This window comes from Sphaeramia orbicularis, chromosome 24 (genome assembly GCF_902148855.1).
Source record: "Sphaeramia orbicularis chromosome 24, fSphaOr1.1, whole genome shotgun sequence".
Lineage (NCBI taxonomy): Eukaryota > Metazoa > Chordata > Actinopteri > Kurtiformes > Apogonidae > Sphaeramia > Sphaeramia orbicularis.
Window position 1 is genome coordinate 24,864,934 of NC_043979.1, and position 16,755 is coordinate 24,881,688.

The 16,755-nt window shown below is 39.3% G+C and overlaps 1 protein-coding gene across 1 annotated transcript; it reads right to left on the reverse strand.

Annotated features, from left to right (window-relative positions):
- Positions 1-184: 184 nt before the first annotated feature.
- eif2b4 (eukaryotic translation initiation factor 2B, subunit 4 delta) lies at positions 185-5,565 on the reverse strand. Its single transcript, XM_030128703.1, has 13 exons — positions 5,500-5,565; positions 4,981-5,018; positions 4,699-4,879; positions 4,389-4,604; positions 4,226-4,308; positions 3,074-3,165; positions 2,845-2,959; positions 2,549-2,625; positions 2,316-2,418; positions 2,072-2,199; positions 986-1,163; positions 688-868; positions 185-541 (listed from the first exon to the last, which is right to left on the reverse strand). The coding sequence occupies exons 1-13, from the start codon at positions 5,519-5,521 to the stop codon at positions 342-344; spliced, it is 1,614 nt and encodes a 537-aa protein (XP_029984563.1). The 5' UTR covers positions 5,522-5,565; the 3' UTR covers positions 185-341.
- Between the last annotated feature and the right edge of the window lie 11,190 nt (positions 5,566-16,755).

The following is a 16,755-nucleotide window of genomic DNA, read 5'->3' on the forward strand; positions in this document are numbered from 1 at the left end:
AAACCAGAGCATGCTGTTAAAAATGGAAATGTTCAGTTTTACATATTTGCAATAAATTTCTGTAAGGAAACATTTTACAGCATTGTTCTGATAAACTATTTGACCAATGGAGGAGTTTCTTCCACATAACACATGCCATCTCTGTAAGTATTTAGTCCTACTATAAAAACACACATGGACTCTGTTTAAAAAGCTTATGCTGTTTCAGATATATTTTATTGCATGCTAAAAGCACGATGATGTGTGTGTTCCGTTGTGTGCAGACATCTATGCACACAAACTCCAAGAAACAGATCGGCAGTCATGTCTCTTGGCTCAGATGGATGTGAGCTGGAGACTGTTCACAGGTCCACGTTTTTCACCCGCAGCACCACAGGGACTGAGGTGCAGGGGATCATTCCCAGATCAGTGATGACTAGATCCACGAAATCAGGTGGCGTCACGTCGTACACCAGGTTCAGCAAGCCGAGCAGCGGCACTTGCTGCCAGTCCTCGAGCTGGGTCTTCCCTTTCCGAGTCACAATGAGGTCATCAGGGTCATCTGGAGATAACAGCAGGAGAAACAGTCATCTCTTTCTTCACATAATCTGCTAATCCTGACAGCTTTATATAAAATACACAATTTATGCATGTGTCAGTGTAACCATTTAGCAAATCAAGTATCTAGTAGTTAGTTTTGTTCCATACCTAGTTCATTGGACACAAAGGAGTCTGTCTGCACCCTCTCACAGAACTTGTAGGTCTCACAGCACACCAGCACAGGCACATTAAAGGCTTTGGCCACCAGAGCTATTTGTGATGTCCCCACACGAGACATGACATACCCGTTGGCGAGCAGAGCATGAGCACCAAGGAACACCTTTGATACCTAGAAGGATGAAGTTCAAGGTATTATCACCAAAAAGAAAGAACTGTCCAAAATAGAAATCTACTATAACCCAATACAGAATAATAAATCTAAGGATGAGGTGTGTGGTGAGTCTACCTCTGGAAGGATGTAGGAAACAGCTGAAATGAGGACGTATGTGCAGCTGATGCCTCTCTGGACCAGGCGCCTCAGGGCCTCCCTGCCCTCCAGTCGAGGTCTGCTGTCCACAACGATCACACGAAACTTCCTGTTCTTCTCAAAGGCCTCGCACAAGATGTGGTTAACCAATGATGAGCTGTGCAAATCCAGACATGAAAATGATACATGGTGTGACAGCGTGGTGTGTTTTAGAAAGAGAAGGACAGCTGGAGAGTTTCCACAATTTGCAAAAAAAAAAAAAAAAAAAAAAAAAGATCTGGGGACACATGGCTTTTATAGATATCTTCAACTAAGACATTATTACAGAAAGGAAATCCACGTTGACCCCTCTAGGGAAGTGAACAGTGTGATCCAAATCATAATCAAGGCAGATGAGGAAAGTAAAATGAGAATAATTTCAGCAATCTACTGTGGGTTCAACGCACATGATAAAAACTCAACCAATTATATAAAAGAAAAATGGGAGAAGGAGCTCAATGTGGAAATTACTGATGATGACTGGCTTAATATGTAGAAGATAAGCTAAACATCCATTAGTTGGCGGATCTGGAGGGAGTTCTCCTGGAAAAATCTGGTGCATTTCCTTATTACACCAAAGAAGAAAAGTAAGGAATGAAGGACTATATACAGTGGAAAAAATAACTCACAAACTGTAACTACAAGCAGCACAACTAGACAAAAAATGGAATAAATTACAGAACCTGGAATGGAGGAAAAACTGTGAATGTAATCTGGTGTAGTGTACCCAAGCAGTCTTTGTTTGTTTGCTTTTTGTTGTTTTTGCTGATTATGTGTTTATAAAATTTCGATAAAAACGTAAGTGGAAAAAAAAAAAAAAAGAAAATAATATTTGGTAGTAGTAACACTAGCAGAAAGTAGGCGTTTAAGGGTGAGAAAAAGGAAAAAGAGGAAGTGAGAAGTCTGGACACACATAGTCTGGACATGGGAGTTTTTTAAGCATGATGAAGAAAGAAGCAATGACTAAAACAGGAAAATGCACCAGAGTCAACACAGTTACTTGGATGGCTGATTTCAACAACTTACCATCCATAGACTAGGATGACATCGCCATCACTGATCTTTTCTATGGCGTACTTAGCAATAGCTTTAGCAGCAAGAATGATCTTCTCATTAATGTAGCACTCGATACAGTTGAGCAGTTTGCCCTTTGCCTGAAAGAGAGAATAAATGATGAAGGAAGAGGTGAAATGATGAGGCTTGGTTTGAGAAATATGTGAAATGGATTTAATTGTGACTATGTTATGAAAAAAACAAGCATGATAATAACCTCTTCTTCTTTGCACTGACTAGGAATATTAGAGATCTCCTTCTTGATATATTTGATTGCATTTCCCATGCTGGCAGATAGAGGGCGACACTGATTCAAGAAACTGAAAGAGAAATCAAAGAGAAAGGTCACTTATTTTTTTTTCTGTTGCATAAATTGCAAAGATTAAAGAATTAGACCCTATATTGATCAGGACTCAATGATGCAGGAATATATTTAGAATATTTCTGTACCTGATGTAAGGTTTCAATTTGTTGACCAAGTCTCTGGAGAGCTCCTCATTTGGAGGTGTTGTATAGTCCCTTATTACCTGCAAAAAAACAGCCAGGGCTTTTAGTTTGTTCACCCTAAATCTGCTCAGTTAAAACAGCACATGCAGATGCCTCTGTGAGTAGCTTCCTTTCATGGCAAAGTTGAACATTTTATGGGACTAAGAAGTGCCCGATATTTTCACTGTTTGAGTCAGGATATGATTACACAGGCAACTCTTTCTTGTACAGACAGCACCAGGGTGCTGTATGTGATGTACCTGTTTGAAGGCATGCAACAGGGCTACAGAGCGAGCGTTGGACCCTGCCACAATGCCCTGTGAATACTGGAGACCCAGTCGAACAATAGCGGGATGAATCACTGAGGAGGGAATGCTGTCAAAGGGAAAAAAATTTTGAGGCAATCAGTCAGATTTATTAATGTGGTGAGAAACTGACATGAGTTAATGGTAAAATACTAGTCATTTATTCTCTATGACGTTATTTTACCTGAGTTGCTGTGTTAGGGGGGCTTTGCGGCTGTACTGGTGGAGATGAGAAAACAGACTGACTTTGTAGCCATAGTCTAACCGGAGAGGGATCTGAAACATATTAGGTTCAACTGTTAACCAATGCCAAACATTTTCATTTTGTGAGGTTAGAGCACAATCACTGCAGATGCAAAGCAACTTATTAAATGTTCATATTTGAAGTTGAACATACCTACAGAGAAAAAGATCGTCAAAAAAACGAATTCATCGAAGTCTAAAGTTAATGTTAACATTTAGCACAACAAAAATGGTTTAATACAATAACACTGTTCTTTACAACCAAAACCACACACAACAAATGCTAATTAAGAGAGAACACAAGAAATTAGAAGAAAATTTGGACACATTTATCAATTTGTTAAACATCACAAACAATAAAACACATCTCTGTTCATATACTACCTGTCCTCATGGGCCAAAGAGTAAGTTTAGACACATAACAATAATAAAAACATCACTGAATATCTACAGCACACATTATAGAAAGCCAGACCTCCAATAGCTTATACCTTAGTAACAGCACTGTGCTCTGGTGTCTGGAAGAAATGTTAGGCATGACCACATGCAGTTAGACCAACAGTTACGAGAGGTTCCATGAGAAACACACAGTGAATTTTTTGATGAATTGAGAAGAGTGTTCTTGTAAAAGAACCTTATTGTTTGCTGTTAACATTAGAAAATAAATAATTTAAAAACACTTGATATTTGTACTGTAAGACCATCTGGGATTTTGATTTTCTTAAAAATCATTTCAGTGTCATTTGTAACAGTGAATAGCGCCTTCTGTTTTAATTAAACAGCTGTGACAGACATCATCCTGTACATTCTAAGTGCTACAACTTCATCAAGAGTTACATGACAAATTCAGTCTTTTTTATAGTACGTCTTGTGGCTGTATTCATTAAAAAACCACTGTGTGTCCTATGGTGACAAGTTGTTCCAACAGAGGCATGACATCTAACTCATTTCTCAGTTAAGTTTTTTTCCCTCATTCTTTATTAAAAATTAACTACACAGGATCTGGGTGTGTCAAAGTGTCAAACTAGAGGACAGACCAAATACTAAACATATTTCCAGATGACTTAAGTTGCAAGTAACTTAAGTAACTTACTTGTTGTCTTTCCAACTTCTTGGCCAGTTTCTTTAAAACATCTGGGTTGTCCACTTGGATATGCTCTGGTAGCCTCTTGACCACTGGAAATATGAGAATAAGTGTGACTTTCTGCACCATATCATGTACATTTTTCAGGCTACAACATGATGATCTACTGCACCTGGCTGCAGTTCACTGGGTGGTGCTTTGGGTTTGCCAGTAGCAGCCTGCTGGCCCGTTTCTCCCTTCTTGCCCTGTTTGGAGGCCCTCTCAGCCTCTTGTCGAGCTCTCCTCTCAGCTTTTAGCTCTGCTTTACTCTTAGCTGGTTTCTCTACTGGGGCAGGAGTTTCTGAGGCAGGCACCACAGCTGGTGCAGGAGCAGGCACTGCAGAGGGAGCTGCAGGGACACACAACAGAAACAAGGATCAGGATGATTAAACGCAGATTTGAATCACCAACGGTTGCCGTACCTGGCCCTTTGAATCACCCACCTTTCTGTGTTGCAGGTTGTGTTGGGGGTTGGGGAGCTGAAGAAGATGAACTGACAGACTTCTTTTCTTTCTCACTTTCCTGTGAAGCGTTGTCATCTTTTTTCTCTTTGTTTTTCTTCTGTTGTTTCTTCTCTTTCCTTAGCCGTTGCTTCTCCTCTTTGGTCAGCTCTCTGCCTTCACTCTGTTGATAAGCACACCCAAAAAGTAGGTAAGATCGATTGAAATATTATGGCTCTTCATACGACACTAACACATATGTTCATAAACATATATAGTAATAACCTTTGATCGTTCAATTTCATCTTTCTTTAAAGACCCATCTGTAAAAGAGCAAACAAATGATTAGATTAGTCATCTACATAATTGTGCTTCTTATTCACTTTCGATGCCGTGTAAAACTATAATCATCAGCCTTTAAGGAGCCTTCACTCGCTGTCAGTGATGCTGTTACAACGCAAAAACAAAACGACATTAAACGCACAAGTATATAGCGCCCATCTGCGTAATCTCCACAGCAAAGTTAATGCTTCAAGCAGCTTCTTTTATTCATTTTATTAATTATGAACCCTAGACTATAGGATGATGCAACAGCGCAAACACACTATGGAGTGATGGTTCGACTGAATTGAATGCTAACGCTAGCGCTGCTAGCACTGGATATTAACTTTGTTACAGGCCAAACTCACAGTCCAAAACCGCAATGACACGTGCAAGACATTTTGTCACTTCGATAAACCCGAAGTCATGAAAATACGTACAAAGTGTGCCACAATCCAGCAGTTACAGACTCCCCAAACTCACCTGTCACTCCACTGTCAGCCATGTTTACGGCGCTCTCCGCTTCCTTCTGCGGCTGCACAAACTACCGAGCACAAAAACGAGTGTCGCCCCCTCGTGTAACATCTAGGTACTGCATCTTTGCTGCAATAACACAAGGTCCTGATTTGTCACCATTTACTTATTAATACTTATAAATATCCTTTGACCGAACATAATTAACTTGACAATAGCTATCGGCCATTGATTATTTACACAAATTTCAACATTTTACTATATCTTGTCTGCTATTATATATATATATATATATATATATATATATATATATATATATATATATATATATATATATATATATTTTATTTTTTTTTTTTCATAGTAGTTCTCAGCCCATCAGGACGAGGCTTAGCGTGTGACCTTTTTATTTTTGATCACATTTATCTCTCATGTTACATAATATCATTATACTATGATTTATAGTTTTACACATTTACCCTTATTTTATTGTATAGTTCATTGTATATGTATACTTTAATTTTATAGGACACATGGGACTACCTTTTATATCACTACGATTTTGTTTTGTTTTGTCAAATTCTCTTTCATTTCATTTTTACATTTTTCTCATTATTTCTTTAACATGAAGATATTTCCTATTGTTGTCACTTTAGTCCTGGCATGGTGGATAAACTACACAACTTCCCATATGCTTGCCAGGGAAATTCAATGTGAAATGATCCAATACATAACTGATACCATGTGTAATCATGGTACAAAACATTATTCTCTTCATTCTTTTTCATTGCTATAGATAAATTAATACTATGGATGAGAGAACCCTCAAAGCATAACATAAACACTATATTGAAGTATAACACATTTGAAGGAGTTAATATTAAAGTATTATTTGTACCCAAATATCTAAATCCTCTAATCTACAGGAGATCATCATGATTAATGAAATGTGAGAGCATGGGCTGATTTCATCTTGAGCTTATGTGAAAGAAGGAGGAACTGCACACAGCACAAAGTTTGATAAACTTATCTTAAATGCAGATGTCTCTTCTTGGGCTGTTGAACCAAAATGTCATTAGAGTTTCCTTAAAAAAGTTTACCTATGACCTGGTGGTGCAAAACAAATCTTATTATTGGCTCCTCATTATAAAGTTGTATACGCTGTATAGTAGAAAAACTGGGCCAGTTTCATATTTCATTACATTCTGTGACTAATCATATTTTTAGACACCTGAAATCACAACATCATACAGTCAATTATTTTTATTAGCTTTTCAGATATTGCAGTACAGGTAATAACAAATGACAAACAGATTGGAATGAATAAAATAAACAGAATGCAGCATTACAGCTCAACGCCGCTGTATCTTTGATTCCACGTCGGTGTCTGCTGACTGAATTCACGACGCAGTAGCTGGTTGAAGGGGACCAAACCTCACAGAAACACCTGACTTGGTTCCGTTTGACCAGCCACAGCAAGGCGTGTTGCTTCAGCTGCAAGAGGCAGAGCAAGAGACAGAGAGAAGGAGGGGGCATGCAGAGAGGAGGACGTATAGAGAGGGAGAAAGGAAAAAGACAGAGAACAGAGGGCAGAGGGGTGCAGGCGTCCTCTTCAGCCTTACCTGATAAAACACAGAGAAGGAGGAAAATCATTAATGAATCAATAAAAAGACAAGACAAATGAGCAAGAGCAAGTCTGATATGGTTTTAACATGTTACACGTTTCCATGTTACCAAGCAGATAGTTCCTATTTCGAGGCTTGGGAACCCTGACAGCCACTGACACCAGCCTATTTCCTTCCAAATCCAGCCTACAGGGGTGAACCTTCACCCTCAGTGACAGCTCCACATCCCTGCCCTCCTCCCCTTCCTTTTTTGAGAGTCCTGTGGTTGCTATAATGGGTGACAGCTGTGGTCTGTCAATCCTCCTTGACTGTCAGCAGTTGGGGCAGGGCAGGAATTTTTCAAGAAGTCCCCGAGACCCGATCAGCAGCCCTGGGAGTAATGCTAACTGTACACGTTCCTGAGCTGAAGGAGAGGAACAGGCCTCTCACCTGTTGTCTTGGTCAAGTAGCCGCACAACACACACACACACACACACACACACACACACACACATAAAACACACATGAACCCTGACATCACCATCCTATATCATAAAACAGACTCATCCATGTCTAAAAAAGCCTCTTCTTCTCAGTGTGGTTGGTGTTCACGTCCCCTTGAAACCACACACTTCCTTACATTCCATAAGTGGTGTATTAATATGGGGATATAAGGAAGCATGTCTTCACAAGGGGCAACAACTGGATTCACTGCTCCTCGGACACAAAGCACCCTTTCATAGCCACAGTTGCAGAGTAGCAGGAACAACCGGCTTAACAATGGTTAACTGTGACAGAGTGGGAATAGGATGGGGCTAGAAACACGTGATGGTGCCTTCGATCATCTGCGCCACAAATTTCTATCTGATTTCTGCCAAAATTTTGTCCAGAGAAAGTAAATTAGGTCTGAGATATGAAATATTAAACAGCTGAAGTTTAATGCTGTTAAATTAGACCCTGTGCTGCTCTCTGCTGTTGTGATGCTGGACTCTCCGTGACATTAACTCCTCATTCCACGTGTGTTTAAATAACTCTGAAGGGCGAGGCAAAGCAGACTAAGGTGACAATCTGGAATTTTTCTAAAACATTATGACAGGTTGAGTCCTTCTGATCTCAACACCCACATGATAATTTCCCTCATCAATCTGATTTGGAGACAAGTAATAAAAATAAATTAACAAAAGTGGAGTTAAGTGGAGCTCGGAAAAGATTTGAATTATTTCTACTCACCTGCACTGGATTTTGGTATGTTTCTTCTTCTTGTTGAGCAGCTGGGGTTCAGATGGAGGCCTCAGGATTCTGGTGGCCTCTTTCTATCTACTTATGACTTCCTTAATAAATCTGACCACTGTTAGGCCACCCAGCACTGAGCCAAATGGTCATGAGAAAGACTGGCTTTGACAACAGTACGCTCACTCCTCTGAGACACACGTCAAACCTCTAGATCCCTTCCTGTATCACACCTCAGCTTCCCCTCACCTGACAGAAGTGTTAGGTTCAAGCAGACTCTATCGTAAAAATTACAGTGCCATCAGACAACTGGTTTGACGCCTGATTCTACTCACACTGTATTGTAAATAATAATAATAATTAAAAAAAACTAAACTAAGAGTAGAAGATTGAAGACTGTCCATCAGCAGATTTTAAAGAATAAAAAAACAGTAAAGCAGAAAAAAACAGTCAAGTCCTTTAACCTACAAAGAAACACCATATGGAAAAAATAAAACACACAGGGCAAAGAATTATAACCGTAAGCTCTTTCTGCTGCTATAAGGGAGACAAAACTCACAAATTCCTTTTTGTCCCTGAAGATGGCCTTTTCCAAACTCCTCTCCCTAACCCTCCACCCCCTGAGAGCCCTTCACCCTGCTCCTCTCCTCTCTTCACCTCAGTTCTTCTACGATCAACCATCCTCCTCCATAACTCGCCGGTGGATTGTGCCCTCAACAGGCCTTGCAGATCGGCCTTTTCTATCCCGCCAGGAGCGCCCCCCTCCAAAGCGGCCTCCCACCTGTTGGTGTCCTTTAGAAGCCCGGGCCTCTCCTGCACCTCCTGTCCGGCCCAATCAGGGCCCTGACAGGGGGGAGCCAGCCTGTGAAATCACACCTCTCAGCTGTTCACACTGGGCTCGAGACACCCTACACCCCCGCTGTTCCTCTGTTCAGCCCCCACCCCACCCAGCCTCTATTTTACACCGAATGTCAATGGCTCCTTTTTGGAAAAAAAAGAAAAAAGCAGAAAGAGAGGGATCGAGAGAAACAAGGAAGCAACTGCATGATGGGCGTGTTTTATTGGTTTGGGGTACAGTCAGAACAGCAGTTACAGCCGGCCATGAGTCACAGCTGAAGCCAAGGTCCAGTTTCATCCCATTTTGGTTGCTGGGCTTCACTTTAGCTTCACTGTATCATTTACAGTTTGAAAACTGGACCTTTGCTTTTGTTAAAGTCATTCAGTCGCTTGTGAACATTAGACAAAAGCCATTTCCAAACGGCTGTCATGACGTGATGAATCACTGGATATCGATTTTGTTGGATAACCACAAAACAAATCAATCCTCCTTTTAAAGCCCTCGGTGTAGCCTGTACTGTTTGCCCTCTGATATATTGTAATGTAAACCTCTGTCAATGAAGCACAGCCAATGATATGTGAGGAGTGTGAATAAGTTATATGGGTGTTCTTGTGGCACCATAAAAACAAGTAATAAATTCTCCAGTGGACACAAGGTGACTATCTTGCCGCTGCGACACTTACAAAACAACACTGAAAGCAAAATGAGATTCTTTTGTTGGAAAATCAGGAGAAACTGATTTTAAAAAGTCAGGTTTGTTTGATTGATTGACTGACTGATTGATTAATTGATTTGTTATTTGCTCATTTTGTTGTTAACTGCTGAGGAGTAACTCCTTGGTGACCTTTTCCATTATGCTTACTGTTAATGTCCTGTGAGTAATTCTATACAATCTATAGACCCATATATGACTGCTTTAAAGCATCTGTGTTGCCGTACAGTGATTACCAATAGTGTAAAGGCAAACAGGCCGAGCTCAGGGGTTCATTTTCCTCTGCTGCAAGCACAAGCCGCTCCACTAAGGTCAACACCTGTGTTCTAAAATCAGCCCTGGGGTTGGGTGTGATAGGAACCCGGGCCTCATTCACAGAAAGCTAGAGCTCAGAGAGGGGGGCTTATATTGAAACCTAATGCTCTCGCTATTTTCGAGGCACTCGCCATCCACAAATAGCACCCATCGCATCTTTGTAGCTCCCGTTTTTCTCCGCCACAGGATGTTGTCTAAATTCGACAGTTGTTCAATATTTCCCATGGCCCAGGGCCAGGGTGTATCACAAATGCAACATTTCCAATAATGTCAGCTATGTGCCAAGGCCTTGCCAGATATATCTGGGTGCTAGGAATATCAAATGACTTTTGTTGTTGAGTGAATTCTTGGTCGCTCTCACTGGACACAATGGTTAAGACACAAATAATAATCCTACCGTTCCTCTTAACAGGACAGCTGATCACTGTCACATACTGGCTGCCGGGCCAAGGATTTGCCAGTGGTTTTTCAACAACCAGATCAGCCAAAGTCTCCCATCTAATCATCTGTTTCTCTTTCATCATGTGTCATGCATCATGCGAAACATCTCATCTTACTCTCTGATTTTTTTTCTGTCATCTCCTCTTCACTTTTATTTATTTGAGTTCCAATCATCAGTCTTATCCTCCACAGGTGATCATTTACACTCTGAATTAAGCCGTACATAAACATTACACTCATCTAATGTGCGTCATAAATCCATCCGGTCATTTTAAGAACAATTAAGCTACGTTTTTGTGGAAGCAGTAGGCCTACAGCAGTTCTGGTTGCCTCTGCTGTTATATACAAATCGGGTCAGTGAGGTTATTTTTAACCCATGTTCACATACCGGGGCCCCCGTTTGCTAATCACTTTGTTCCCCTCTGTCATACCCATCTGCCCTGCTGCCAATGTCCCACTGCTTCTGGGGAGGTCACAACACACTTTCTTGGCAGGAGGAAATAATTTCCCTGGGGAGAGCAGGTAGGAGTGAGACTAACCTCAGAGCAGTTTCTTCAGCAGCGGACAGTGTGGATTTGTACGGTATAAATAAACTGACAGCTGACACCAGATCAGGTCCTGGAGTCTGTACTGGGGTCTGACATGCACATAATGGGACCGCCTCATAGCTTAACCTCTGTTCTTTGCAGGAGGTGGCGAGTTAACCTTTCTAATCACTTTACATTTGATTTGTTTTCATATCTCTCTATTGAAGACACACCGTTGGATGGGTTGGTGATGTATGATTTACAGGAGAATGGACTTAAGCGCACAAATTATTAAAGAACTACAGCTGAATGACATGCGTTACTAGTGCCTCATGAAGTGCTATTTGCAAAGATGAAAAGAAAATGAATGAATGTGAGTCAGTCATAACATAAAAGACATAACAGCTCACTTTGTTGCATGTTGCTGACTCATTAGGTGGAATGACATTAATGCCACTCTCTGTCCTTCCCTGGGTACACCAGTTGCCTGGGCTGAGGTTGACACAGCTGTTGCAGGGGAGCCTGGTCCCGTGTGGTGAAGCAATGGAGCAAAAAGGTCAAAGGTCACTGGCATTTAGGCTAAAACAGAGAACAGGTGATGGAGAGGTGAAGGCGACTCATTCTTGTGATCCATAGAAGGAACAGAGGAACTTAGATGAATGCTATGAGCTCATACATTTTGAGAAAACGAACCTGTGAAGATGATTCCAATGATAAAGTGCCGCTTCTATGTTTTATTAAATTTACTATAATACACTCATGTTCACTCCAAAGCACAAAATGTCATTATTATCAGTGACAAACATCAAGTCTCACTTTGGTCTTCATCATGCTGGAGTATTTTATGGAACATTAGGTGTTTTGTAGCCACAAAAGCTCACAATTTTCCACCCGAAAAGACAAAAAAATAAGTAAAATGTATTATCATGAACTAATATTCTGGTCTGGAAATCAGAGGAAGATAAGTTTCAAATTATATTCAGCCAATGCACAATACAGTGACTTCGTGGTATCACTGATGGCTGCAGGGCACGTCATGAACCAAAAGGTGCTCAAACCTTCATAACAATAAAGGTTAACTGAAGTTCTTGAAATGTGGCCAACATGTTGCTAAAGCTCGAAAAGGTGTTATAACAGGAAACAAATCCTCAACTTTTCTCACCAAGCATCAATTAAGGCACGAGAGGCTTGTGGGTGTTACATCAACTCTTCCATGTTGTACTACTACTATAATACTACGGCCACCAAAAGAAAACGGTGTGTGTATTTAAGTATTTAAGTACATTTGTATAACAGATGTGTAAATCCTACAGTTTAAAGAATATGAAAATTATATTGTAATGTGAAAGCAGTGTTTAGACCTTGGAGCACAGAGACAGACATTCCTTCATTCAATTTCATAATTCTTCCCAATATTGTATCATAAAATTTTGAGCACTACTGACCTTTTATATACATAGAATTATAGAGTTGCGATGGTGTAATAGAGTTATAATAAAGTTGTATACTAGAGGCATTTTGCTTGTAGAACACCATCACCATTTCTGTGCACCTGTGAACAAAATAATAAGTTATAAAGTTATAAATTGATTTTTTTTTTCAGTGTTGTGGATGATTCATGATTCTGATTGATTCTTTTCTGTTTAAATGAATACAAAACAATTCAAAATGTTTTTCTCCATTAAAACTATGCACCACATGTGTATAAAATCAACAAGTAACAATAAAGTAGGCACTGGCAAGGGTCTTGAATCATCATTCAAAAAAATAAAAAGAAGTAAAACCCTAACCAACACTGGAAGAAACTTTCCAGATGAATACAAGACAACAAACAGGCTGCATTTCAGATTTTGGTTGAGCAAGAAAAGTTACCAAAGTAAGTATGAATCACATTCTTCAAAATCAAAAACTGAAATCAAACTATTAATCAAATTACTGATTTAATATATCACCCAGTGTTTTATTATATTTTCATAGAGGCAAATTTGATGTTATGGTCACAGTTATAAGAATATCTGATGATGTGGTATTTCTTTCAAATTACTTGAATAAATATAGTATAAGGACACCAAGTCAATGTCAGCTGATGTACTGCAATAGTATCTGCACGGTTGTATAAAAAATGATTTTTGTTCCTGAGGGAACATTTGTTTTGGGAACAGTACAATCTGTTGCATTTCATAGAACAAACCTTACAGTAACATGAACACATTAGACACTGTAGTATAAACACAAAACATTTAACACAATAAAACATACATGATATTTACGAAACTAAAGATCTCTGAGGGCTGAGGTGCCTGTGTGTGAATTATTTATTGCTCTGCTACATTGAAGTTGGGTGTTTGACAGCTTGAGTGGAGGCCGGGGAGAACGATGGCTTCAGGAGGTTTGATTTACACATTTACTGTACACTCACAGTCTTCCACTTGAAGGCAACGATTTGTATTCAGAGATGAGCATGAATACTAATAACACATAAGCTTTATAAAACACTTCTAGATCCAGCATGAGATTAAATAGATGACTATACAGTATGTTATATGGATAGTTCAGTTACAGTTTTATGTCACAAAATGCAGAGTCTAATGTTTGATGCCTGCAATGGTAAAATGTTCCCCTGTTGCTATGTAAAACATCTTACTTTACTGGTGCTTTTAGTGGATGAATGAATGTAAAGGAGCCTATGGATACCCCAGCGCTGGTGGGGGTTGTCGCTCAGCTGCCCAACTCCACCAAAAGGGAGTGACAACTGCAGGAGAGGCAGCGGCAGCAGTCAGCAGCAGCAGAGGCTCTGAGATAAAACAGAGCTGGGGTTTATGGTAGACTGAGAGCGGGAGGATGAGCTGAATCAGCTGCCCAGCTGAGGATGTCTACAGCAGGAGTCAGAGCTGATCAATGATGGCCTCTGTGCTGTCCCACTGCACCGCTGTCAGCCCTGAAACCTGATTATCCCCCTCAAACAATACGTGGTTTTAGACTTTTCAGGTCGAGGTATCAGTGTATATGTCTGACCACCACGCAAGATCAAAGTAACAGCTGTTCTGCACAACAGTAAAAGATCCAGGCACAGGCGTCCGTGTTTTACACTCCACAGAGGTTTTATGAGGTTTTTAGCAGGTTTTGTTTTCAATTAGAGTTAAAGTCAATGGTCAGACAAGTTATGAAGAGGTCCAGAATACATTTATATGAAGTTGTACAATAAATATAATGTACTATACAACACATCTGACAGTCTGGACAGTAGTTGGTGTTCAGTTCAAGTGTATTTTACTTAACTAAACTATACCATACTTTTACTTAACTAAGGCACATATTGTCACATTAAATTCATTACCTTCCATTTGTAAATGTGTAGAGTAGTGACACAAATTGGCTCGCTGTTTAAATGTGATTTTTTTTTTTTTTTACTACTAAAAGAAACTTATAGAATGCTTAAAATTGTTCTTCACTGCACCTCAGAAACACATGGAAAAACTCTCAAGGAAAAAACATGAAGCAGTCAAATCATACCAAAATGTTTGTCCATGAGTTTTAAGTATTATTTGTAAAATATGCATGAAGTGTGAACAGTAGTTTTAGTGTTTACTAGACATTATATGATATTTTTAGTTACATATTACTGCTGTATTAAGGTGTGACTGACCTGTGAGAAATGTGTATCACTAAAAAGTCTATTTTTCACAAGTTCAGATTGATTTCACTTGACAGGAATGGAATTATTCTGACAACAAATCAAAACTGTCAGAAAAATGTAGTGGAGTAAAAAGTACAGTCGCGATAAAACAGATTAGAAGCATGAAGTGGGATAAAATGTAAATACTCAATGCAAGTACCTCACATTTGTACTTATGTAGAGTTCAAATAAGTCAATCATAGCCAATGCAGATACTTGACTGTAAATATGCTTCTATTAAACCCTGTCATTTCATTTAATCATAATTTTAATACGTTCATCTGACAGTTTGATGCCTTGACTATACTTACATATGAGTCCCAGTCATCAGTCTGGTCCAGCGCTTCTTTGAACTGTCTAAGAAAACTACAAATGGTTCAAAATAAAGCAGCTTATGCTGCTCTTTCTAGAACAAACATTGTTAATGTTTTAGCTGTCAGGTTAAAACAATGGCTGTATTCACTGTTAGATTTTCTAAGATATATTATAACAACAAAGACTCTGTGCATTATTCACAGCAAGTTAAGTACACCATTATTCAACAAGAAAAGCTACTGGAGACTGTTGCACTTTACCAAAATGTAAAACTACATTAATTCTGTGTGTAGTGATATATTGAGCAATGCATGTGTGGAATTTACTGCCAAATCTGAATACACAACAAAATAACATACATGGCTGATAAAACACCCAAAGAACATTGTCTAAGAAGAAATTCCTGTCATTAATATGTATTTATTGGGTGTGTATGCATTATATGGGCATTCTGTTTATTAGAGATGTTATTTATCTGTTTGATTGTGTTTGATTGTGATGATTTAATTGGAGCTTTTGTGTTTCTATTAACTGTACTGATGAGCATAGTGTGCTGTGATGGGTGTGTATTCACTATTATTGCCATAAAGGAGGAATAACAGTGGCTATATAAAAAAATTTAATGAGGATCTAAACAAAGAAATATTTACAAATCAACACATTTTGTTAATAATCATCACTCATTAGCACAGTTTCATACATAGACTTAAAAATCTTTGAAAAAGTGCAGACACATATGCAATACAGTCGCAATAAGTTGCCCGCATGAAATAAAAGACCTTATATCGTAATATTGAAGTAAAAATCAGTCTAAGACGTGATCCTGATATTATACATACAGTAAGTATGTGGTTCTTTACCATATTCTCAAACTTCAACCCCCACCCAACAACTCCTCTGCTCCTCATCGCCCTCATGGGAGGTAACAGCTGTGGTGTCACCCCAAGTCACATGACATGGGCAGGTGGGAAAAACCTATGTGGGACATCCATTGCCCCTTTCTTCCCTCCTATTCTCTCCCTCTCTTTCTGAATGTCAACCCCCTCCACCAACACTCACACACATACAGCTTTTTTCAAGGGTGTGGCCATTTTGCATAGCTGGAATCTGCTCCCTGTTTGTAATTCATACTGTATGTCTGATCTCCCACATTGATGAAATTCCAAAGATAAAAAATTTCTCCTGCTCGAGTCCCTGCTTGTAGCTGTCATGTCGTTGTCGCGCGCCCAAGACTTTCAGCTGCTAAAGAGAACATCTATCCATTCATGTAAAAAACGAATACATTTCAGCTGTAAAAATGTCAAATGTAACTTTTTCATTATACCAACTGTCTGTGATTGCATCCATCTGTAATTGGATATTACTATGTGTTTGAACTAGAAACTGAAAACCTATCAAAAGCAAAATTTAGTGTTAATCAAATAAACACTAGTATGTTTTTGTGGATTAGATGAAAAAGTTGAGACATACTTTCACTTCATTTTGACGCTGACAGCTCATGTTTTCATGATGAGCCAAAGTCATTAACAGAATAATATCCTATAGTGTATAATATTCTAAATATATAACAGCTTTCTGCTACTCACATTTCACAAGTGAGCATTCCT